At 44.3% G+C, this 26,709-nt stretch overlaps 1 protein-coding gene across 1 annotated transcript; it reads left to right on the top strand.

Annotated features, from left to right (window-relative positions):
* On the top strand, positions 1–26,709 carry FBXO7 (F-box protein 7). Its single transcript, XM_006897547.1, has 9 exons — positions 1–122; positions 5,251–5,533; positions 11,436–11,666; positions 14,170–14,311; positions 15,885–15,968; positions 17,749–17,844; positions 21,280–21,456; positions 25,171–25,208; positions 26,359–26,709. The coding sequence occupies exons 1-9, from the start codon at positions 1–3 to the stop codon at positions 26,707–26,709; spliced, it is 1,524 nt and encodes a 507-aa protein (XP_006897609.1).

Here is a 26,709-nt window from a genome sequence, read left to right as displayed (position 1 = left end):
ATGAAGCTGCGCATCCGGCTGCAGAAGCAGACCTGGCAGCTGGAGCTGCAGGAAGAGGAGCCGACGCTGGGGCAGCTGCGCGCCCATGTGGCCCAGGTCCTGTTGCCCAGCTTGGGGTACAGGTACGCGGGGACGCTTCCATCTCGGGCTCGGGTGTACCTGGGCGGGAAAGTGAAAGTGGACACACTTTCAGACTCTGCGCTAGCGGAGGGTGTCGGTGGGTCGCGGGGTCGCCTGTGCGCCCTGTGCCGTCACCACTGTGCGGGGTGCGGGGCGTCCCGCGAAGTCACGTGAGTGTGACCTCTGGGCGTCGCCCTGCGGGCTGTCATTCACGCGGGCTCCCGAGCGGGGCTGGCCCTTGCGGGGAGCCCCAGCTTCAGGAATCTATGGCGCATCCTCCTGGGGGGCCCCCATGCCCTCCACAGTAAGTCACGCACCCCAATTTTATTGCAATCGAATATGCAGAAAAGCTAGGACACAACCGTGCACCGGATTTTAAACTTTAACGTGGGGCATGAAACTTGGACTGAGTCACACTTTTCACCTTCTACACCTGCTGAGTATTTAATTGAAAAAGTTTGGGACGTGCTAGATAGAAGTTAAAAAACGTGCCTCCCATCAAGGGCTCCCTTGTACCGCTGCTTTCTGGGCGCAGTTATTTTTTAAGACCTCACCGATTGGCCTGGGTGCCTACCATCCGCGTGAGTCCTTTGTCGATCTCCCTGCAGCCTTTCAAAAAAGTGCAGCGAGGAGGCATTGTTCACATATTTTTATTTTCTTGGGCCAGGTGTCGCTTCTTTGTGAAAACATCTCAGCTCATATGGTAGCCCTGTGGAACTTGCAGTTTTAGGATAGAGAAATTGAGACGTCAGCAGGCTCAAGTTCTGTTAATTTATGGGACCGCTGATGAGGCTGTGCTGTTTCCGCAAAAGATATATTTTGGGGGACAGTGATCGGGGAGTAGAGGATGAAATGCAGGTGCTTGTTTTTTTGTTTGTTTTTTTCTTAAATTATTTTTATTATTATTAATTTTAATGAAAATATACTGAGATTTTGGATTTCCATTTATTCATTGTCGCACTTTTCACCCTGCCCACCCCTCCCCTCCAGTTCGTTCTTCTCTTTGAAAAGTAAAAGAGAAAGTCTTTCATTGTTATACAGTCCCTCCCCCCAAGTCCACTCCACTGTGCAGCCTTCGTTCTGGACTCTGTCATGACAATAGTGCGTAATCATATATACCTTTTAAACAGTTCTTGTTTTCAAATATGGAGCTCAAGTGAACTTGGAATTAGAGCTAAGACAACATAAAGAAGTCGGAGGGGAGCTTTTAAGGGGAATTCCTAAAGAGAGAACCTTGTTAATGAATTGCTCCATTTATGAGACTGTTAAAAGCTTCCACTTTATTTAGTTTTAGGGAGTTAAAGAGAGACCATATTATCCACTTTATTTAGTTTTAGGGAGTTAAAGTGAGACCATTTTAGATCCTCACTCTTTCCTTTTTAAAGTTAGGACATTGGATTAAAAGAAATCCTGTTTCCGTCTAAATTTAAAAAAGAATGAGATAAGAGCACAATTTCTTTAAAATATTAATATTATGATAAGTGCTATGGCAAAGCTCAAGTGTTTTGCTTGTAGCCAACATGACTCATAAATTTTCAAAATTTACTTCTCTTTTCAAGGCATTTTGGTGTACGCGTATGAATAATTTTTTAAATTTGGCGAGATAATCTTGAAAGAACATGAAACACAAAATGACTCAGTTTGCCAAGAGATTCAGTTTTAGTTTCTCTTTTCAGGCTCATTTTCCACAGTTGACTGATTTACAGACAGGCACTTAAGCCACAGTTTGTGAAAATAAGTGCATCCCGTCTGAAGGTGTCTTCATTTTAAAATTGATAGTTTTCAGTAGTCTTCATATGCCACTATTATTTTGAAAGTGTCTTTACTGAGCTTGTGGATTTGGAGATGCCATGAAAATATTTGGAAAAACCATGGAGCTTCTAGGATTTCATTCTTCAGGGAAGTTCAGTTTAGATTCAGAAAATAGAAAAGTTTTAAACTCTTTTCCCAGAAACCAGCATGTAATTTTTGAAATAGCTTCTTTTCTAAAGGATGAGGAAGAGCTCATGTTTTTAAGTGAATAGTTTTTTACCTTCTCTATCCCAAAGGTAAAGATATTTAACATACATCCACATTATACTTGATACTCTTGAAAAGCAAGCTTTCGCTGTGACTAATGATCCAGAAACACCTACAGTTCACTTGATTATGTTTTTCCCTTTTTCTGCCAAAGTAAGGATAGTGTTTTTATGGGTGCTGGCAGGTTTCCAGCGTCTTATCAAAACGTTTTGAAACCAGAAGCAGAACCGTTTGTTTTCTAGGAAGAAGAGATAGTTTCTCTTCCAGACATGTCTCTACCAACGACTTTATAAGGCTGCATGTACTTCCTGATGAAAGGAAAACATAAGTGGCTATGTGATTTTCAGAGGATTGTAGCCTTCGTTACTTCATAGGACAGAGTAGACTTGTCCCTTAGAGACAAAAGATTTCCAAGGCTGTAAATCATTACGAAGGCAGCTCCATTTTTGTCCCACAGAGCAGCTGGTGGCTTCAAACCACTGACCTTTTGTTAGCAGTTGAGTAATTAATTCACTGAGTCACCAGAGTCCTTGTCATCATCAGGAATGAGACACTTGTACCCAGGTTATGAACTTAGAGAAATGATATTTATACAACAGGGTTCATTCAGGTCTTAGATTCAAAGAGTCTCTGTGGGTTGTCTACAACTCGGCACTAACAACAGCAACTGCATGTACTCAGCTAGCATTTGTGATTGTAAATACTAATTTAGGACGGGAGTCTAGGTTTGAAGAATGAAATATGCCAGATGTCGTGTCACACGCTTGGTACCAGCTGCCAGGAAATCAAAACATGGATTGCATTGGGAAAATTGGTGTCAGGGACCTCTCCACAGTACTGAAGAGCAACGATTTAGAAGAGGCCATGGCACCAGGTATATCACTGCTGATGTCAGATGGATCCTGGCTGAAAGTAAGAAATACCAGAATGTCTATCTGTGCTTTATTGACTATGCAGAGGTGTTTGTGTGGATCATGACAGGTTGTGGCTGACGTTGAGAAGAATGGGAATCCCAGAGCATTTGATTGTGCTCATGAGGAACTTATACCTGGACCAGGAGGCTGTTGTGCGAACAGAACAGGGAGCGCTGCATGGTTTGCAATTGGGAAGGGAGGCCGTCAGGGTTGTATTTTTGTCTTCATACCTGTTATCTATATGCTGAGCAAATTATCGGAGAAGCTGGACTCTTCAGAGGAGTGTGGCATCAGGGTTGGAGGGAGACTCATCAATAACCTGCCTTATGCAGATGACACAAACTTACTTCCTGAAAGTGAGGAGGATTTGAAGCACTTGTTGGCAGAAGATCAGGAATGCAGCCTTAAGTATGGATTATGTCTCAATGTCAAGAAAACAACCATTGTTACCACTGGACCAATAGGCAGTGTCATGATGGATGGAGATTGAAAAAGACTACAGCTTCATCTTGCTTGGGTCCACACCCTTGGAACGAGCAGTCAGGAAATAAGGAGAGGCATTGTCCTGGGAAAATCTACAGGTAGGGACCTTTCCAAATTATTGAGGAGTAGTGAGCAGTTTGAGGACTAATATGCATCTGATTCAGGCCATGGTCTTTTCGATTACTAGCTGTGCATCCGAGGTCTGGACAGTGAATAAGGATGACAGAAAAAGAATTGACGTCTTTGAGTTGTGGTTTTGGAGAAGGGCACTGAACATTCCAAGAGAACAAACAGATATATCTTGCAGATGGTGCAGCAGGAGTGCTCTTTGGAGGCAAGAATGGTGAGGCTTTGCCTCAACATCCTTTGGATATGTTGCTAGGAAGGGCTATTTCTTGGAGACGGACATCAACTTGGGAGGGTGGAGGGATAGTGCAAGAGAGGAAGATCCTGGATGAGATGCAGTGACTCAGTGACTGGGGCAAAGGGGGTATGTGTATCAGGGACAATGAAATTGGCTCAAGATAGAGCAGGGTTCAGAGCTGTTATAAGGTCCCTATGAGTTATAGGCGACTCCATGGCACATACAACCACAAGAAGTGCTGTGCAATGACATTGAACGGTGTCATCATGGTATTCCCAGTTAACTTTTTTTTGTGGTTCTTTTTTTTTTTTAAATTAAGTTTAATGAAAGTTTACAGACTTTGGATTTCCATTCATTCATTGTTGCACTTTAAAAAAAAAGTTTGTTATTTTTATTACTTTCTATGTGTGTACCGTCAAATCAGATCTGACTGGTACAGGAGGAGATTGTCTCTCCTTCAGCAAAGCATCTGGTGGATTTGAACTGTGCACCTCTGGGATTACAGTGCAGCTTCTTGCCACTAGGCCACCAGAGCTCACCCATTGTTGCACTTTTAGTTTTTGGTGGCTGCAGTTACTCTGTAAGTACAAGTGCCTGCTGTTTGCCAGTTACAGGAAATACTGCAGGATTGGCCAAATAGGATCTGGACAAAGACCAGCAAACACGATGCTTTCAAATAGTGGTAACACAATAAAAATACACAAGGTGGAAGGCATCCCTGGAGAGAGGGCATTTGAGCTGAGAGCTGCACGTTGGGGAAGACACACTCATTTCAGGGTCTGGAAGAGCAGGTGTGAAGGCCAAAGGCTTCAAAGACCTTGATCTGCTCTGAGAGGGGAATAGAGAACAGCGAACAAGAGGGAGGATGGCACGAGGGGAGGTACAAGTGGGGAGGTGTCAAATCATAAAGGACCTTGGAGAACTCAATGTTAAGAATTCTTTCCCAAATTCATATAGAGGCCGATGGGGAGTTTTAAGTAGAAAAATCACATTGTATTTAAAAAAAGATTGTTTCCTTGACTCTGAGTTGCCATTAATTTATAAGGTGCACATTGTTTTACTAAAATAGGTATTAATGTCAGAAAATACTGTCTCATAGTCCCCTTAATCCTCTCCTAGAACTTTAGTCATTAGAAATCTTTAATAATTTCAGTATCTTACAATAAGAGTAAGTAGTTTTGATACTTTTCACCAAACTTGGACTTCTGTGGGGTTTTTTTGGGGGGTGTGGTGCCTTGTTTTGATTTTGTTATGTCATTCTTCTGTGACCATACATTGTAGATTAAATAGTGTTCCTGAAGGTGATGATGACAGGTAGCCCTTACTCTCCTTATCCGTCTTTCTTGACAGTTCTGACACCCGGTTTGCAATTTCATTGAACAAGAAGGATGCCCTCACTGCAGATGAAGAGACCTTGTCTTCATATGGGATTGTTTCTGGGGACTTGATATGTTTGGTTCTTGAAGATGCCAGTCCAGCACCTAACTTGCCTTCATCCACAGATTCAGAGCATTCCTCACTCCAGAGTAATGACCACCCCTCTTTGGCCGCCAGCTCCGACCAGTCCAGCAAACAAGATGAACCACTGGGAGATCCATTCCAGGGACAGACCTCGCAGTCCGATGATGCTGTGGTGGGTATCTGAAGACCACGACATGGCGATAAGTCATACTCAACAGTGGAACTCTGAATGAGGCTCAGTAGTTAATCTAATAATCTGTTAGAATGATGTAATCTGTAGTTGTAAATTTTGACTGTATTATGAATGCATTCCCACTCTGTCTGCTAAATGCTGGCACCAGCTTTAAGGGTACCTGATTTTTACCTGTTTTGTTCTGACACGTGCTCCTTCTGATTAATTACTCATTGGCCTGTGTTATGTCGGCTCATGATGTCCGGTGTGGCCATCGAGTTGATCCCATTTCTGGTGACTCCATGTGTTGTAGAACGCTCTCTCTAGGGTGTTGTTGGCTGTAATTTTGATGGAAGCAGGCTGTTGGGCCTCTGTTCTCTGGCACCAGCGCGTGGATTCAGACAGCCAACCTTTAGATGAATAGCCGAGTACTTGATTGATGTACCACTCAAGGGCCTTCTTAAGACTATTTCAAACCAGACTCCCTGCTGCCTGAATGAACTTGACTCGTGGTGTGACGATAGGACAGGGAAGAACCTCTGCATAGACTAGAAATGTCCGTGAAGCTGGCTCCACCTTTCTGCTGTGGAGTGGCTCAAACCAGAAACTCATTCTGTCAAGACAGAACCGACTCAGAGCTGCCATTCCAGTGGGTTTTCACAGACTGTAAATTACACGGGAAGGAGATCACCCATCTTCTGCTGGGCAGCTGGTGGGTCCCAGCTGTCAGCTTTTGGGTTGGCAGTGCAACCTCCCTGCTGACCAGGTCACCACAGCTCCCTGTGGACCAGCAAATAGGTTGAAATCCTTGACACTTGGTTCATAATTAGGGGCTTTAACCATTGTAGGATCAATGATCTATAGGTCTTTGATGGCCTAGTGGTAGGGATGTGCCACAACCCAAAGGTACATTGTTCAAATCCACTAGCCGCTCTGCTGTTGTGTGGGACAAGATGGACAATGTCCTGTGCTATTTACATGTCTCTGAAAACCTGCTGGAGGGTCTACCATGAGTGGGTTCTGACTTGATGGTACCCAGCTACAAATGTATGTGTATATGTTCGTTGCTGTCAAGTTGGGACTGCTTCTGCTGACCCTCCAGCAGGTTTTCTAAGGCTGCAAATCACACTGGAGGAGATTGGCCATCTGTCTTCCTCAGAGCTGCCGATGGAGGGGCACGCTTCTCCCCTGCTATTACCTGCTTCTGAAAATCGACTGAAGGGTTAGCTGTGGGTTGGTGCTGACTCAGTGGTACACAACAATATTTCAGTTATTTCCGATAGGTTGCAGTACATTTATACATGGATTTTTTTTTGAGGTCAGGAAGGAGTGACTTCAGACTCCATTTGTCTGACATAAATTTGGAAATTTGTGCACTGATGATCTCCTCTGCTCAGACCAGCTCTTCTGTCTGCCAGTGGCTCTGCTGTTTCCCTGAGCTCGGAGTGCTTTTTTACTCTTTCCTCCTGTCCACACCATTAGCCAACCATGCCAGTTTCTCCTTTCTATTCCAGGCTACTTTCTAGAGTCATCTTCTATGTTTTGGTGATGATGTTCCCTTATTCCTTAGTAACTGTCTCTCAGATCTATCTGTGCTTGTACTTTTTGAATTATAAAATGCACAGTGTCTCTAGTTCAGCCTTTCCGTTGAGGATGGTGTAGGGCAGGACTGGGTTCAGATCTGTTGTTCAAAGGTCACTAGGGGTTGTACTCAACAGCGCCTAACAATAGATTGAATAGGTGTAGAGAGAGAATACAGCCCTGACACACTCCCTTCTTTATTTTAAACTATGTTCCCCATCAAGAACCTACATCTTGGTAAATTAGGTAGGCTTCAAGTTGGAGCTGCTTCTGTTTGGATTTCCCCTGCCCCCCCTTTCCTTTCTTAAAAAAGCAGTGCTGCCTGTTTGCTGGGGAAAATGTGTGGACATGGTTTAGTACCATACTTTCTCCTTTCCAGGCAGTCTGTGTATGTATCTGCTGCTGACTGCGTTTCCTTGTGGACTTTTGTGTCCTCCTTTTTTAGTGGTGTTGGTTTGAACGTCTCCCCATCGCATGTTGCGTTGCCTTTCCCTGCAGTCCTCTAATTATGGATCTATTCTCTGTTTACCAGTTTTTCACTTCTTTCTCCCTCTCTCACTATCCTTAGTAACTATCCAAGAATCAGACTTCCTTCATGTAAACTTTTCTTTGTTGATGTTAATATTATATGCCATTGAGTTGGAACTGACTCAGAGTTGACGCTCCAGTGCGCTTTTAGGGGATGCAAACTTCACAGGAGGAGATTGCTCGTCTTTCTCCCAGGGTGCTGCTGGATTCAAACTCTGGGCCTTTTGGTTTGGCAGCACAACCCCCTACTGCTATACCACCAGAGTGGCAAGCCTTTCCTTTAGATTTTTAAAATAGTATTTGTATACGATATTTGTCCTTTTGAGACTGATTTATTTCAATCTGCATAATGTCCTCTAATTTCATCCATATTATGGTGTATTTCAAGATTCTTTATTATTAAGCATTGAATAGAACTCCACTGTGTACCGTCTGTGTCCGTAGCACATCATGTGATGTACCACAGTTGTTTTTGTTTTTTTATCCATTGGTCAACACTGGGGTGGTTTCTGTTACTATGTGCTGTTCATAAAACAGCTCTTATTTCTTTGTTATATGCATTTAATAGTGGTGGTTGCTGGATCAAATATTTTTCAGTGGTGGTTCCAATAGCAACATCTTTGTCAGCCTGTGTATTGTCTTATGGAACATGTTGTCCTCACTGGGCTGAGAGCTCCTTGCTGTTGTAATTTGCATTGCTCTGATGCCTCATGGTACATTTCTTTGTGAGTTAGCCATCTGAATATCATCTTTGGTGACGCATCTTTGCAGGTCTTTTGCCCATTTTGTGATTGGATTGTTTTTTGTCAAGGTGGTGGGAGCTTTCTGTAAGTTTTAGAGCTGAATCTCTTGCAAGATATGTTATTGTTTTTCCTCTCTGGGATTCTAGAAGAATTTTCACATTTGGCTCCTTCTCATTCCTCCAGTATTATAAAACTATGTAGTCTTGATTTCCCCCCATCTTCAGGGAGCCTTGGTGGTCTAGTGGGAAGGGAGTTCTGCTGCCACCCTAAAAGGAAGGCAGTTCGAATCCACCAACTACTCCAATGGAGAAAGATGGACACCTGAGCGATTTTCAGCCTCTGAAAAGCCACTAGAGGGTAAGCTATGAATTGCTTCCCACTCGATAGTCTACAGCTACTTCAGTGAAGTAGAATGGGCATAAGAAGACATACCTGCTTTGTTTTGAGTTGATCACAAGCCTTTTAAAAGTTTTTGAGCAAAATGAATATGAACTCTCATGGCCTAGGACTGAGAAGTTGTGGGACAATCCCAGGGACAGGCGATTTCAATCCACCAGATGCAGTTCTTTTTAAGGTTTATTATGTCTCAGAGAGCCTTGAATCTGAAGTGCTGGGTTCATTTCAAGTTTTTATTATCTAGTAACCTTGATTGTGTTTGATCTTTGCTGAACCCCAGTTAGGTTATTTCTAAAACAGAGGTGACCTTTACTCTGCTTAGATTATAGGATTGTTGTAAGGCACAAATGAGAAAACAACTGAAAAACAGAAGTACTGTGAAATTGTAAGAAACTACCTTTCAGCATTTGCGCAACAAGCATTTATTGAGGACCGTTTTTCGGTGCTGGGATTTGTGTATTGGGGTTCAGGCGTGGGTCACATGCAGGTTGACCTTCCTAAGCTTGCCCAGAAGGAGCCCTGGAGACCCGGTAGTAAGGAGCTGTGCCACCAGCCACGTGTGCTTCATGTGGTTCAGGTCCACCAGCTGCACCACCGGGGAAAGATGGGCCAGCTCATCGCATGGACTGCCTGCCTGTGGAAACCTGCTGGAGGCTCAGCTCTGAGTCGATCCCAACTCAGTGGTGCATGACAACAACAAGAAGCAAACAGAAGGCCGTTTTGGTGGTCTGTAGGGACTTGTGCAGATAACCCAAAAGGCTGCACCTCTCTGGTGGTTTGAAGCCCCCAGCAGCTCTGCAGGGGAAAGGTGGTCTGCCTCCTGTGTGATTTGTAGCCTTGGAAACCCGACAGAGGGTCAGCCGTGAGTTGGTGCTGACTCAGTAACAACAAGAGAGAAACCTGCAGAAGCCTTGGTGGTGCAGTGCTTAACACATTGGACTGCTAACTGAAAGATCAGCAGTTTGACCCCACTAGCTGGTCCCTGGGAGACAGATGGTCATTCTCCTCCCATAAATTTAGACTTATAGCCTTGGAGATCCTTCTGAGGAGACTTCAGAACCGACCTAGCTGCAGTGGTGGGCAGGAGGTGAGCTTGCGGTTACGGTGGGGTCAGAAAATTACCGTGCTCTGTCCTCTGTTGCCGTTGGTTCCTGATGCTTAATGACCAGATACAGGACAGAGGAGAACGGCCACGTAGGATTTCCAGGCCACTGAGCTGCATGGAAGGTGACAGCCATTTCTCTCTTGGAGCAGCTGTTGGATCTGAACTGCTGACCTTGTGGTTCTCAGCCGAGCTCTTACCCACTGTCCCACTGGGTTCCTTGAAAATGGCAATGCAGTGTGGTAAAGTCCAGCAAGAGGTCTTTCATGGGGTAGTATAGGTTACCCCTGTTGAAAAAATGGGGGACACCAGAGTGGGGAAAGGGCACTGGCAGAAAGAAGGTGCATCAACATGGAATCTGAGATCAGATGGTGAAGGACCTCGTGAGTTGAAGAGTTTGAACTTTATTTGTAGGCATGCATTTCTTCAAGTTTGCTGAGAAAGCTGCCTTTCATGAGACTGTAAATGATTGTTACATGGATGCTGAACCTTGAGGAAGGAAGGGTTTCTTAGGTTAATATTATAGATGTTAATAAATATATTGAACCTCTCAGACCCTTTTATGGGAACTCTGGTGGCAAGAATCTGCTCTGCAATCCCGAGTGCACACAGTTCAGACCCACCAGCTGTTTGGCGGGAGAAGGGTGGGCAGTCTCCTCCCCTGCTCTTGACTGTCTCTGAAAACCCCCGGAGGCTCAGCTCTCAGGAGGTTCCAGCTCCACGGTGCACACCAACAGCAGCAGAGCTTTTCATAAGACTGCGTAACCCTGCGGGTGTAGTGAGTGGGCAGTTTGAACTTGTCCCCTCTTCTGTGTGTGAGGGGAGGACACAGCGGTCTCGTCATATTAAGCCTTACAGCCATAGAAAGCAGCTGGAGGGCTGCTGTGAGGGGGGATTGACTTGATGGCATGTTTGTTTTTTTTTTTTAATAAAATTGATAATGCATTATCAATTAGTAATTGAATATTGCAGTTATAATTTAATGGCTGTAGTGTGTAACATCTTCCAAACTTACTTTGTTGTGGGTCACTTTTCCCCTTAAGAACGTCTTGGATCATGTGCTAGGGCACAGGAGGAAAACACTGTTGTCTGCAGCGGGAGGTGCTGGGGGAGTCCATTGTAAGCAAGGCCCCAGGGTGTGATCAGATCCTTAACTGTCAGACACCCTGGCAGCAGTGAGCGGAATGCCTTTGAAGACCCTGATAGAAGCCTGAAGCAGGGCTGTGCCAGTGGAGAGGAAGGGAGGGATTTTGGAGATGTTTAGGAGACAGTCAGTGGCACTTTCTGAGATGGGGAGTGGAGGTTAGTGGAGGAGCCGTCTAGGATGATTTCCAGGTTTTCGGCATAATCAGCACGGTAGAATTCCAGGCCTGAGGACTTGAGGTTGGCAGGAGGTGCCTGCGGCAGACTCCTTTATGTCTGAGGGATACTGCCTTTTCTGACCCAGTGGTGTCCTTTGGCTTTGAACACTCAACCACAGTTCACTTGAGGATACAAAATGCATTGCATAGAAAGGAAAGTCTGTTTACTGAATCTGCGCTTTCCTTTTCAGCCGGGGCCTAGTCAGAGTGTCGACATGGAGTCTGTAGAGATGGATACCATCGAGGTGGAAGAGGGCACAGCTTTCTATCCTTCAGAACCGATGCTCTGCAGTGAGACGGAGGAAGGGCAGGTGCCTCATTCGCTGGAGATCCTGTACCAGGCAGCTGCTTGCTCTAATGCCAATGATGCCCTCATCGTGCTGGTCCATCTTCTCATGGTGGAGTCAGGCTACATACCTCTCGTAAGTATAGCAGGCAGAACGTGAACATGCTGGTGTCTGCTTCCTGTTGTGTGAAGGCGTGTGCGCATAAGTATGAGTAAGACATGGAGGTGTTCGTGTTTGTTGTTGTTGTTGTTATGTGCCGTCAAGTCATTTGCGACTCCTAGCAACCCTATGTACAACAGCCCTAAACCCTGCTCTATCCTGTACCAATCGCACTGCCTCTGACACATCTATCCTGATTACCCCAGTCACTGAATCAATCCACCTCACAGAGGGCCTTCCCCTCCTGCGCTGTCCCTCTACTCTACCCAGCATGATGTCCCTCTCCAAGGACCTGTCTCTCCTTAAAATATGTCCAAAGTATGTCAGACGAAGCCCCAGAATCCTTGCCTCCAAGGAGCAGCCTGGTTTAACCCTCTCCAGGATGAATCTGTTTGTTTTCTTGGTAGTCCGTGGTACATTCAATACTCTTCTCCAGCACCACAGCTCAAAGGCATCTATAATTTCTCTTCTATCCTCCCTAGTCATTGTCCAACTCTCTGATGCATAACAAGTGATTGCAAAGACCATGGCCTGTATCAGGTGCACCTTAGTCTCCAGAGAGACACCGTTGCTTTTGAGTACTTCAGAGAGGTCCCTAACAGCCGACTTTCGAATCGCAATACATTTTTTGATTTCCTGGCTGCTGGCCAAGAGTGCTGTTGAGTAGAGACTGTAAGGGAGTTCTGGGGACCTTGTGGTCAGAATGTGGGCTACAGTCCACCAGCTGCTCCGCAGGATGAGGGCATCTAACTGCCTCTGAAAACCCACCAGAGGGTCAGCTCTGCGACGGTATACGACAGCAACAACAAACACAACAACTGAGAATGTAAAGCCTCACTCAGTGATGGGCACATGTGGGCACTCAGTGAATGCCCCTTCCCCTTGTAACATCTTCCTTCCTCGTTTTCTTTACCAGTTTTTAGTTCATAGTGTAAGAATGATGACAGTGATGGCATCTGCTGTCAAGGGTATCCAGATAAAATAGATCAGTAGATGGGAGTTGGTGTGGGTGGACACCTGGCATTTTTTCTTCGTTAATGACTCTGTGAAATGCCAGTAACTTAGTAAGATGCAGTTAGGAAGAACATTGTCTTAAGCTGTTGTGCTGACCTGCATCCATTCATCTGGATATCTTTGGAAAATGCTGATTGTGGTTTCATGAGCCGGGGGTAGAGCGTGTTGTGCATGTTCCTTCCAGCGGCCAGGGCTGCTGGTCTAGGGGCCACGCTGTGAGAAGATGACCTGAGGAGTCATTTGCTCTGTGATCACTGAACCCTTGCAGCTTGCTTGCACTGAGGCAGAATTAGGAACGACAGATGTTAGGACAGCCTTGTCCCTGAGGAATCCATAAGTGGGGGAGAGGAAGACATTATTAGTATAATATTATGTTCTAAGTAACAATAATGGAAATAATTTTTTACTATAGAGAAAAGAGCATAGGATGGAAGATAGGAAATGACAGTTGGGAATTTTTTTTTTAAAAAAAAAAATACCCTTTTCATAGAGAAGTGTACTCGGGGTGGGGGGTGGGGGGAAGGGACGTGGGAATTGTATACTCTGAAGGAATTTTGTTTTGTTTTTTTTTTCTCTCTTCGGAGGGGGAAGAGAGCTGGTGGGGAGGGGTGGGCAGGGAGAAAATTGCGGCAATGAAGGAATGGAAATCCAAGACCCCTGTAAAAAAAAAAAAATAAATAAAAAAAATTACAGTAAAACAAAACAAAGCAAAAATACCCTTTTTTTAAAGGGTTTCAGAAAGGAATTTGTGATAATTAATGACTGTGCCTTGCTAGGCAGCTGCAGTTGTGCAGCCAAGATAAAGGCGTGGCCTCTCTAGAGGTTTGACACCCCCTGCCCCCGAGCTGCAGAGCAGGAGACAGGTGCATGGTTTCCTCCCAGATGAGTTACAGCCTCTGAAAAGGTGGTTCCCCCTTGATGGCAATGAGAGACAGAGAACTGCTTTTAAAAAGAAAAAGTCATACCTGTTTGATGCTAATTTTGAAAAACACTGGAATACGTTATCCTGTGATAGCACTATTGATGATTCGATACATACCGTTTAGGGTAGTATCCCGTGGACTGCCGTGAGGACAGACAGATCGGTCCTGAAGGAAGGGCAGCCAGAGTGCTCCATAGACTCGAGGATGGCGAAGCTAACTGGACATGTTTTCAGAAGGAACCAGTCCTTAGAGACATCAGCCAGGAAAGGTAGAGAGTCAGCCAAGAGGAAGACCTTCCGTGAAACGGATCAGCGCAGTGGCTCCCTCAGGGGCGTGAGCAGGACGGAGACCATGAGGATGGACCAGGACAGCGCAAGGCGCCGCTGTTCACAGGGCCGCTGGGAATCCTGGTCACCCAGCAGCAGTGAAGGGGCTGTGGGGAGTGCTTATCTCTAGACCACTTAGGGACTTCTTGGGTTTGGCATCATTTTTCCAGTAAGCCTTTTCTTCATGGTTTGTTTCCCTTTGATTTCCTTCTCCAGGGGACAGAAGCCAAGGCGGTGTCCATGCCCGAGCAGTGGCGCTCCGGCGGCGTGTACAAGCTGCAGTACACGCACCCGCTCTGCAACAGCAGCTGTGCTGGACTCACCTGCGTGCCTTTGGGGAACCTCGTCGTCGTAAACGGTGATTGGATGCCAGAGGCACGGGCTTTAGTTGATGATACTTCCGTGTCTCTCCCCAAGTGTCTGCTAAGTCCCTTCAGTGGTGGGCTCTCATGATACTGTTGGAAGGTGTGCTCAGCCTTCCTCTGTAGATCACTGGCAATACTGGCCTGATGTGAGGGCCAGCAGCATACTCTCTGCATATTTTAACCTTGTGATTTTGGGCTCCCACCCCCATCCCCCAAGTAATGGAAGCTTTTGTGGATCTAAGCAGTAGTCCATGGGAAATGACGTGACAGTAGAAGTGAGGTGAACACATGACCGCTGTTACACGTGGACTCTTTGAAGGATGCTTTTTATTTCTGCCTAGGGATGACTTTTATTTATTTGTATTTTAAATTTAAAACTACAGCCTTGGCTGAGAGCTCGTGAGATTGAGCTGGGCCAGCTTTCATCCAGTTCAGCATCTCTGTGTATATGTGTGATTACATTGAACTTCCTGGGGACATCAAGAATACTGACTGTTTGGGTCTAGGGAGGGATGATGTTGCGAAACTGGCAAGATTATTTTGAATTTTTTTTTTTTTTAGAAAATCTACTTTATTTGAATTAAAGCTTATAAATCTTAATAGTTTTTCCAGAAAAATATTAATAATCATTAATTGCTACTGATTGATGTGATTAATTCATGACAATGCCTGAGAAGACTAATTATATATTGCTAGTCACTTGACCTGCCTTCCTTCTTTATTAGGGGTTTTTTGGTCTTTTTTTTTTTATTTTTTGCTTACAAAGTTCATATACATTGTGCTTCATACTATTCTTCTCATTGTGTTTCATACAATCATTCTCATGCATTATGTTTTATAAAATTTATCACAGTTGGACTTAGACATTCATTATCCTGTCTTTTCACCTGTATCCTTCCCATTTCCTCTCCCCACCACCACCCAACAGCTGAATGGATTGAGAAGTTGTGGTACATTCACACAATGGAATACTGTGCAGCAGTCAAGAGCAACAGTTTTGAAAAATTAATACCTAACTTGGGAGAGACTGGAGAGCATTATGCTGAGTGAACTAATTCAGTCTTATAAGGACAAATACTGTATCTGAACCATTATCATAAAAATAGAAGGATAACTAGTAAAACAGTATGGGAACTCAGGGGGTGAAAGGGTGGCAGTAGAAGGGAAGGATGGGTAGGGGGAAAACCATCACAAGGTGGTAGGATCCTTTTAACAGCAAGACGTAGACTCATTGCTTAAAGAGTAAAGAGTAGCATTTTCAATGACTCCATTAGAAAGAATGAATTAATTGTATTTGACAGCCTTCTATTAAGCTTGTTGCGTATCTTTCTGTAACTAGTAAGCGGCTGTTGGTACTTCTTAGTGGATTTTATAGAAGGATGCTTACTGTTGCTTTTAAAAGATAATGCTTTAAGAGGGATTTTCCTTCTTGTGACAGTTTGAGTATCTTTTTTTTTTACACCTCATTTGGAAGAAGGGCGACGTACAGCAGTTTGCTTTGTAAAATGTATTAGTTTCCTGGGGGAAGAGAAACGTCATCTTTTTTATTCTTCTGCTTCTTTACAGTTACACTAAAAATAAACAGTGAGCTTAAACCTGTAAAACGATTGCAGCTGAGGCCAGAATGTTTTATTTGCAAGGAAGCACCAGGTAATGTACTCGTTATTGAAATTTATTGGTGGAAAACTCTCAAAATGTTTGTTTTTAGGTGTATGTATGTGTATAGTATACTTTTCTATGTGTAAATAACAGATTCCAGCTACACTAACACATCTCTAATCGTAATTCATTAATAATAACTAAACAATGATGATGTGAACCACAAAGGAGTTGCCATTTGTGAGTAGTTGCTGTTTGTAAGCAACTTGCACATGCCTTGAATTTTTGACATAATAATAGACTTTAGATTTTATGAGGGTAAAAAAAAAAGATTTTATGGGGGTCGATTCATAGCCATGACAAGATAGAACTTGAGAACTGCTTGTTGGGGTTTGTTTATATTTTATAAAAATATTAATAGATCACATGTATGTGAGTAAATATGTGTGTCTGGTCATTTAGACTAATAAAATGTTACTGTTTTCCTTAAAAAATATTAATAGATACAAGGAAGGCAGATTTTTATTTTTGATATCTTTCAGTTAAACCTATGATATGGGGGGGGTAGGTGGTCAGTAAAGAAGAGATGAGTGGAGGTAGAACTGGCCTTTTCCAGTTTTCTGTTACTTGCTGGACAAGTAAGTGTCTTTGCAGCCATTAATAATCTAAGTCCTAGTAACAGGTGTGGATGATTGAAAATCCAGAGGGGAGTGGTCTGGTACAGTGGTGAGATGGCCTTGACTGTGGCGTCTTACGGAAAGGCTGGAGCTATAGCTTTGCAGTAAAGGCCTTGAGACCTATTCTGATTAGGTTCTAGGGGAGATCAGGCTTTGAGAGCAGGACTTTTAAACTAAAATTGGTAGGAAAAGGAGACATCAGCATACGTATTTGTATTACTGGCTGGCGTAGAATTGGAAGTTGGGTAACAGAACTTAACATTTAGTATCAGATCAGAGAGTTGGACAGTAACCAAGGAGGATAGGAGAATTGATGCCTTTGAGCTGTGGTGCTGGAGAAGAGTATTGAGAATACCATGGACTGCTAGGAAAACAAACAGATTTGTCCTGGAGAGGGTTAAACCGGGTGGCTCCTTGGAGGCAAGGATTCTGAGGCTCCGTCTAACATACTTTGGACATGTTGTGAGGAGAGACTGGTCCTTGGAGAGGGACATCATGCTTGGGAGGGTGGAGGGACGGCGCAGGAGCGGAAGGCCCTCTATGAGGTGGATTGATTCAGTGACTGGGGTAATTGGGATGGGAGTGTCGGAGACAGTGCGATTGGCACAGGACAGAGTGGAGTTTAGGGCTGTTGTACATAGGGTCGCTATGAGTCGCAAGCGACTCGACGGCACATAACAACAACATCAGTCTAGACCACTGTTTCTCAGTCGTCTTTTTCATTATGGTGTCTTTCAGGAGTCTTTTTTAAGTCCCTGGTGGTGCAGCAGTTAATCTGTTTGGGCAGAAGTGCCTTGGAAGAAAGGCCTGGCAATTTATTTACAAAATTAGCAGCCATTAAAGCCCTGTGGTACAGTATGCACATAGGCTTGTCGTGGATAGGAATTGGCTTGATGGCAGTTGTTTCAGTTCCATTTGGAAGAACCTGTCCCTCCCTCCGTTGTCCTTGAGCTCTACAAGTTGGGCGTAACCTTGTTAATTTGATATCCTGGGATTTTTCAGCATTCTGTTCAATCATGTACTGTTATTTTTGTAAGAATTATTGTTTGTGAGTATTTTCCCCTTGGATTTGGTTGGCAGTAGTAGATGATACCATTTCAAGTTTTCTCACTTGATTTTTTTGTTCTATTTTTTTTTTATTTTTAAAAATGTAGAGGAAACTGCAGCCAAGGTTTACAAAGATCTTCAGAAACTCTCCCGCCTCTTCAAAGACCACCTGGTGTACCCTCTCCTGGCTTTTACACGACAAGGTGAGAGAGAACACTTTGACAGACCCAGTGGTTGGAGAGAAGAGTTTGCTCAATCTGCTTAGTGCTCCATTCCATCTAACGTTCTTTTATTCTAGTCAAGTTTTGCTCTTTTAAAACTAAGCTTATGTGTTGTTGTTAGGTGCCCTCAAGTCAAGTATGACTCATAGCAGCGCTGTCAACAGTAGATGTGAACTCTGTCCTCTCCTGTGCCATCTTCACAATCCCTAACACTGGAGCCCATTGCTTCAGTCACAAGCCCGTTGCTTGTGTCAACCCATTTGGTTGAAGATCTTCCTCCCTTTTGCCATCTCTCCACCTTTCCAAGAAAAATGTCCTCCTCCGAGGAGTTGCATCTCCTAGCAATATGCCCAAAATACGTGAGACAAAGCCTACATGCTAAGCCCTTAAGTATTATCACTCTTCTATTATATTTCTGTAGTATTTGACACATCTTTATGATGACCCAAAGGTGCTCTGGGTAGCATTCAGTTGTTAACCAGAAGGTTGGCAGTTCAAACCCACCAGCTGCTTTGTGGAAGAACAGTGTGGCAATGGACTCCCATAAATGTTGTTAGGTGCTGGGGGTCGACCGTGACTAATAGCAGCCCTGTGCGCAGTGTGAACTCTGTAGGCCTACTGGTAAGAAGCTGCGTTGCAATCTCAAAGTCAGGTGGTTTGAATCTACCAGTTGCTCTGCAGGAGAGGGACGGGCAGTCTCCTCTCATGTGGGTGAGCTGTGAGTTTGTTCCGACTTGATGGCTCAGAGCAGCAACAACATGCCCTGACCTGTGCCATTCTCACCTCTGGCCATCCCAAGCTGTGGGCAGTTACTGTGTGAGTCCCTCTCGTTGGTGGTCTTGGTCTCTTTTCACTGACCCTGTACTTCTCTCAGCGTGACGTCTTCCAAGGGCTGGGCCTCCTGACATAAAGATGACTGGAAACCCTATAGGGCAGTTTTGCTCTGTCCTGTAGGGTCACAGTGAGTCAGAATTGACTTAATGGCAACAGATTTCTTTTGTATTCCCCCATGGGTATGATGGTTTTATCCCAGTGTCTTGAATTTGGTATGATTTCTTGCCTCCTAAGCACTGAGCATCCCATGGACAGCCAAGAGAACAAATAGATAAGTCTTGGAGAGGGTGCAGCCGGAGTGCTCTTTGGAGGCAAGAATGATGAGGCTTTGCCTCACACACCTTGGGCATGTTGCTAGGAGGGGCTATTCCTTGGAAAAGGACATGAAGCTGGGATGGGTTGAAGGTCAGCCAAGAGGAAGACCCTCCATCAGGTGGATTGATGTGGTGACTGCTGCAATGGGCTCTTGTGTGTCAGGAAGTGTGAGGATGGCACAGGACAGAACAGGGTTCAGATCTTTTGTTCACAGGGTCACTGAGTTGTGCTCGACTCGGCCGACATAGTAGATAATGTGTTGTACTCACTTTTGTATTCTTGAAGTCTGCCACAACTATAAGCAGTATTAAGTAAACACATAAGTAATGGATAGTTTGTAAATTGAGTCTTATTTTGTTACTTATTTTTTTTTAACCAAAATTTCTTTGGATTGTCTTGTCAGGTTTTTTGTTTGATGTCTCATATTTTTGTTCAATGCTAACACCAAATTTGAAGTAGATACATTTTATACTTATTTCATGGGTGATGAAGCCATAATTAGTTGAGATTTATGATTGGCACAAAATCTCTATTTTTCAGGTTTCTCTAATTTGTACTGCAGTAAAAATATTACCAATTTTTGATGACTTTAAGGGACAAATAATTTCTTGCTCATGTATGTGTCACGTGTGAGTTTTCGTTGGTGGGACAGTCTCTTCTTGGGACAGAGGGAGAGCAGGACCCGTGTACCATGTGTTGGTTCTTAAAACTTTTACTCAGAAGTCTGTCATCTCCACTCAGATGTCATTGGGCAAACCAGATAAAACACAGTGGCCATGCCTGAGGCCAATGCAATGAGGAGCTAATTACAGAGTAAGAAACAGTCAATTAAGAACCATAAGACAATCTCCTCCAGTCTTTTAACTAGAAAGTAGGTTCAGACATGCACAAATGTGCAGGTAGGTAATGTGACTTTATTTGCCAACTGCGTGCAGAAGAATGCATAATATTGTGGGTCTCGAGCCGCATGGCCCTGTGACCATTGTGCCACAGTCTTCCCCATTAGTTGGTGGTAAAGGAAGGGGAATAATGTGAATATTAATACTCTCAGATAACATCTTTGTTGGATTTTTATTATCTTTGTTAGTGGGTAATGATACTAGAAATGTTTTTTAAAAACTCAATACTTAAAAAGGAAATTACGTTTTAATTCCGAATGTATTACCATCCTTCTTCCCTTTTATTGGCTTTGCTTCTGAGTATGTCTACATCCCTTTTTCCTTTTCTAGCATGCTAGATGTGAAATAATAGTAATTGCTAATACTTCAGGGTTTACTGTGTGCCATTGCTCTAAGTGTTTTTAAATATATTTCAGTTTCCCAGTAGCTTAGTGAAGTAGGTAATGTTTTAACCCACGTTATAGATGAGGACTTTGAGTTAGAGGTCAACTTTTTCCAAAGCCACTCAGCTAGGAAGTGGCAGGGTTGAGAACCATTTGTAAGGACTTTTTTTTCTCTTCATGATAAGGAGTTGTGCTCCAGCCCCAAAGCATGCAGTTCAAATCCAGCTGCTCCGTAGGAAAAAAGATCCGTCTCCTTACATGCAATTTACTGTCTCTGAAAACCTGCTAGAGGGTCAGCTACGTGTAGGTTCCCAGTCAGTGGTATACGGTGCTGGCCAGTGTTTAGGCATCATCACAGCCATTGTAATGAAGCTTGATTTGTTTGTGTTGCCATGAAATGATACAGCAAATAAAGGACCTAGAGCTAACGTGATTTGGTATCAACCTGGCATTAAAGATCATAGATAATGCTGTAATGGAGACTACCAGCTAATTGGCTACCTCTTTAGAATGCAGTAAAGGAGCCTTGGTCTTGGTGGTGTAGTGCAGAATGTCTTGGACTGTTAACGGGAAGGTTGGTAGTTCGAATCCAACAGTCACACCTTGGGAGAAAGATAACAGTCTTCTCTCGTAAAGATAGGCAGCCTTGGAGACCGGATGGAGGGGCACTCTGAGGTAGAGCTGGCACCAGCTTCATTTGGTCCTTTTGGTTCTGAAACAGTAAGGAACCCTGGTGGCATAGTGGGTGTTGGACTGCCCAGGGGTTGGTAGTTCAACTCTACCAACCGCTCCACGGGAGAAGGAGAAGGCAATCTCCCCTCCTAAAGATTTACAGCCTTGGAAACCTGGTGCAGGGGCCAGGAGGCAGATTTGACTCGCTGACAGGATTAGGAAGCAGTAAGTTGGCAATTTAGCCTTGGCTCTGGAGTAAGATGAACGCCCTTTGCTCCGTCATGCCTGTGACTTCTCTCTTTTTTCCCTTTTAGCCCTGAACCTCCCAGATATATTTGGGCTGTTAGTGCTCCCGTTGGAGCTGAAGCTGCGGATCTTCCGCCTTCTGGATGTTCGCTCCGTCCTGTCCTTGTCTGCAGTTTGCCGAGACCTCTTCAGCACGTCAAATGACCAGCTCCTGTGGAGGTTTCTGTATCTGCGGGACTTTCGAGGTCATTTTCCTGGTGATTTCCATAATGAAGTAGTAAAAGGGCTGTGTGCTGTGGAAGTCTTACGTAATTAGCTTGCTAAAGGGTTTTAGTTGCAAGCATATTACTGTTGTTTTTTAAAAGAGTAGCAAGTGGTCACATAACAGTCTCCGAGAGTCTAAGCTTAATACATACCATTGTCTATGTCCTCAGAGCTCTCTTCATTCCTACATTGTTGTGTTTTCCATGACACAAATAGCTCTTTAGTCTAAAAGATGATTTAATGATATAAAAGAGAAATCCTGATTCTTCTCCCCGTGTGCACCTTCCTCAGTGCCTGTGTCATTCAGATTTAAACAGTCGGTTATCAGACATCTTGTAGGAACCCTGTTCTCAATGATTAGTGGTGTATGAGAATTTGAACTTAGATTTGAATGTGTCAGTCAAAGGGTGCTTACTTTTCTGTTTGCATGTGTTTAGAGCGCATCTCAGTTTTTTAATTTTTACATTTATTGGTAGTTTATTTTTGTATCGTGATGATTATCAGGACCTTAGTCCACTGAGAAAATTTCCCTTTCTCTCAAATCCTAAAAAGGACAGTTCAGTCCTGCTGCCTTGTGGGTTGACATGTTTTCATTTTAGCGCTTAGTGAGTAAGCTACCTCAGCTGCTCCCTGCAAGGACCTGTTTATAGGAGTTAACTCTGCTCAGTCTGGTCAGAATGAGAAGTTAGTTAAAGCTTACGTTAAAAAGACTAGAACAAGGGCACTCTGGTGGCCTAGTGGCAAGAAGCTGCACTGCAATGCCAAAGGCGCAGTTCAAATCCACCAGATGTTCTGCTGGAGAAGGAGGGGCAGTCTCCTCCTGTACCAGATCCGATTCAGTGGTACACACACAAATAATGAAATAAAAAATATTAAAAAAAAAGAATAGAACATGTCTTCTAAGATATTGTTGATCCCTTTGCAGCTCTGTGGTGTGGAAGACCTAAAGGACTGAAAGTAGACGAATAGGGATATAATTTATAGCATATCTGTGTGTTTTTAATTTTCATAGTTTTCATAGAAACTGTCCTTTATTTGCAAAATGTGCTTAGGAACATTTCTGAAGAACAAAATTATATTACGGGTCTGAAGAATTCATACCAGGAATGGAGTTTGAGAGGTTTGAATCCTGACTGGAATGTCAAGAAGATACTCTTTCATCCACCTCCGTGCTGCACCCACGTGACTTTAGAAGTAGATGTGGGCTTGTCCTTTCCCACCACAGTTATGGGAGGAGGCTGTAGAGAGAACAGGTGCCTACAGTGGCGCCACCCCGAGGGTGGTGGTTGGAATTCACCGGCTGTGCCACGGGCGTAAGACGGGCCAGTGTCCTATGCAGTTGACACACCTGCGGAGAACCTGCTGGCAGTTAGCTGGAAGTTCTACCCAACGGCAGAGAGTTGCTTGCAGACATATGTATTGTGGAATGGTTATTGGGACTAAGCAGGCAATCAGATCTATAAGTTCTTTTTTTTTTTTTTCTCTAATTTTTTAAAAATTTTATTTTATTCTTTTTTGTGTGTACTGTCAAATTGGATCTGACTGGTACAGGAGGAGATTGTCCCTCCTCCAGCAGAGCATCTGATGGATTTGAACCACGTACCTCTGGAATTACAGTGCAGCTTTTTGCCACAGATCTGTCAGTTCTTAAAGGAGCAGAAAGGCTGACATTTTCAGCTTCAGTGGAGAAGACAGGCTTTCATAGGTTTGGACCAGGGAACACGTTAGAGTCCTGCTCACCTATGGCGTGTTGCTGCTGCTGTCATGTACCATTGAGTCAGAACTGACCCATAGGGGACCCTCCGGCGGGTTTTCAGAGGCTGTTAATCGCATGGGGGGAGATGGCCCATCCTTGTCCCGCGGAGCAGCTGGTGGATTCCAACAGCGAAGCTTCTTGCCACGAGGCCACCAATGCTCCCTGTGGCATGTTGCCAGGGACGCTTTACTTCTCCATGGTCACACGGTGATGGCTTGGTGATTACTGCAGTGGTGTTTGGAATGCAGAGGGTTTACCCAGAGCTCCAAACCCTCCAGGATTGCTAGGTCCACGGCCAAGACCCCGACTCTGGGCTTCTGCCACTGTTGTTTCTGTGGGTCACTGGTTTTCAAATAGTTGTTTGATACAGGGGTGAGTTAGGGGTCATTTTAAAAAAAAACACAACAAACCACAAAACCCTGCATGCATCTTAGATTGTAGGAGTAAATTGGTTTAAGTGTAGCGGGTCTCTAGTGGCGAGGTCGACAGCGAGTTGCACTGCTCACCAAAAGGCTGTATCTCTGGTGGTTCGAATCCACCAGCTGCTCCTCCGGAACGAGATGGCACTTGCATTGCTAGTTACAGCGTCGGAAACCTGCTGAAGAGTCATTGTGGGTTGGAACTGAACTTGACTCCAGTGAGTTTTTGAGTTTTGTTTCAAGTACACATGTGCAGTGTTGTACTAGGCTCCAGTGTGAAGTACTTGTTCTGTGGTTCATATGTAAGAAGTTTGAACGACAATTCTGATTGTCCATGCCCTACCTTAAGGTGGTAACCGTGAAACTCTGGAGGGTAGGTCTTGTGTGTGTGCATGGATGTGTGTTTAAAATGTGTGAGGTCTGCAGGGTTCTGTTGGCTCTCCTCTCTCTCCTGATTGCCACTTCTCTTCCCACTGAACCTGTGCCCTTGAGCCTAAAGGCTTACGTGCTGTCTTGTCTTAGGTGGCAGCAATATGTGTCACCTCAAAAAAAATTCTACTTTGAGTCAAAAGTAAAACCCAAGATGGTCAACATGTAAAGCAGGCTGGCTTGTGAATACTCCTAAGAGGAAGAAATGCTCTTTCATTTTTGTGTTCAAGTCCAGGTTTAAGTTCTGTTCCATCACTGTCACCTTTACAGATGGTGCAGGTTTGTTTGTAAGCTGAATGGTCAGAATTCATACTGAACTTGCTTACAGATTTACTGTTACTAGGCGGGAATTTCTGCAAGTCTTATCTCCACATTAATGCAGTAACTTAGAGGAGAAGTCACTATTTTTTCCATACTCTTCATTAAACTGATAGTTGAGGGGTTCCTCTGTTTCTCTTTAATTCATATCAAGTAAGTACCTGTTCTGTTTTATATAAACAACCCAAACCCGAACCTATTGCCTTCAAGTGGATTCTGACTCCTGGCTCCCGCCCTGGGTTTCTGAGTCTGTAAATCATAACACGACGGCACTACCTCATCTTTCTCCTGTGGAACAGCTGGTGAACTTGAACTGACTAATGTGTCACCAGCCCTCTTTATGTAAATAAAGTGCCCATTTAGAAAAGTCTTAGCCGCAGTGATGCTTTGAAAACTGTTGGGAGAAGATAATCTACGTCAAACAGAGCAGAGAGCTTGAAGTCAGCTTTACCTCCACTCAGCACAGGAGCCCAGCGGAGCTTGTGCAGGCTCGAGTTGTGTGGGCTGTGGGCTTAGAAGCAGTTGCCACTCATGGCCTAGAGCGAGGGGGGAAGACAAGCAGAGCGGAGCGCCAGCCTCCGTGTGTCCATCCGTAGTCCCTGTGGGAACCACTGCCTTTACTTACACGCAGCACAGAACAGTGACCGTCACCTCAGCCAGCAGGAAAGGAGTTGATGTCCACGCTCCATGCTTGCTTAGGAAGACAGGAAGTGGTTTAACGTTGGATGAATGAAAAATTTCTATCTTTGGTGTTTTATTATTTTCTTTTTTAGATACTACTGCCAGAGCTCGAGACACAGATTGGAAAGATGTAAGTGTTCTTAAATATGAAGGCTAATAATTATGACAATTAGTACATTAAAGATGTATTTAACTTTTTATTATGACTTAATGAAATCTGTTTCATCAAATGTATAGCTATATCTCAGTAAATGGAGATGTTTGCTTGTTTTACCTTGGACTTTGTCGTGTGCTGTGAATCAGTGCTGACCCTTAGTGGCCTCGTATGACGGAGCCTCGGGGCCTTGCTAGCTGTCATCATCATGGGAGCAGATCTCTGGGTCTCTTCTCTCATGAAGTGGCTGGTGGATTTGAACCACCAACCTTTTGAGTTGTTACCAAGCTCTTTAATCGTTGTGCTTTATGGAGGCTCCTTAGACTTAGACTTTCCTATATATATTTTTTTTTCTCATATAGGAAAAAGCCTTAAAATGATGATTGCTTTTATGTAGACTTAATAGAAAACATTCTTAGTTAGATAACTAAGGAGCTGTCATAACTTAGTGGTAAGGAATTGCTCTGCCAACACAGAGGTGTGTGGTTCGAATCCACCAGCTGCTCCAAAGGAGAAAGGTGGACAGTCTCTTCCTGTAAGATTTACTGCCTCTGAAAACCTGCTGGAGGGCCAGCTATGGATTGGTTCCAACTTGACTTTAAAGCCTCAGTTATGTGCAGAATACATAATACTACTGTTCTCCAGAAAGAGGCTCCATTCTCTAAACTAGGCCTCTCTTTTGTGTTGTTTATTTTGGGATCAATTAAAGATGTCATTTAGGTGAAAAATGACTTGAAGTGTTGTGGGTATCACCTCCTCCTTTACTCTCAGTACTTTATATTTTGGTGCTCGACATTCTCCAACAAAATTTGAGCTTTTCCATTTTCAGAAAAGGCTACGAATTTCGCAGCAGCCCTCTAATTTCAGTCTTAAAGTCTGTGCCATCCAGGTGTCCTGCCCTTGATATATTGTTGCTTCATATGAACAGTGTTAGTCATGGCAGCTGCAGTGTGATTGAAGAATAGCGTTCACTTGGCTCTGTATTCAGAGCTGCTACCTTAGTCATGAAGTGAGAAACTGGTAAATGTTCTCTGCTCTCTCTGCCCGGATGGATGCTGTGGTGAGAGCAGAGGCAGATTCCTGGGAGCCCTCCTGCCACTTCCCGTGTTGCTCTTCTCTTTTCCAGTTGTACAAGAAGCGGTACAAGCAGAGAAAAGCTGCCTGCAGAGGAAAGCTGGTCATCATCCAGGCAGGACCACCCCTCCCCATCCCCGGTTCTCTGCTGCCTCCTGGCATTATTGGTGGGGACTATGATGCAAGGCCTATGCTTCCCTTTGCCGGGCACCCAATCAGATCCATCATCCCTGGGCCTGGGGAGCTTCCCGGCCAGTTCCCTCTGCTCAGACCACGCTTTGATCCAGTCGTTCCACTTCCGGGCCCAGACCCCCTCCAGCCTGGCCCAGGACGAGGCAATGACAGGTTTCCCTTAAGGCCCGGCAGGGGTCAGCCAGCTGACCGTTGGCCTCCCTTCATGTGA

This window comes from Elephantulus edwardii, unplaced genomic scaffold (genome assembly GCF_000299155.1).
Source record: "Elephantulus edwardii isolate Elephantulus edwardi_28Jun2011 unplaced genomic scaffold, EleEdw1.0 scaffold00211, whole genome shotgun sequence".
In the NCBI taxonomy this organism is placed as follows: Eukaryota; Metazoa; Chordata; class Mammalia; order Macroscelidea; family Macroscelididae; genus Elephantulus; species Elephantulus edwardii.
The sequence above is the reverse complement of the archived record's forward strand: the minus strand, read 5'-3'. Positions and strand labels throughout refer to the sequence as shown.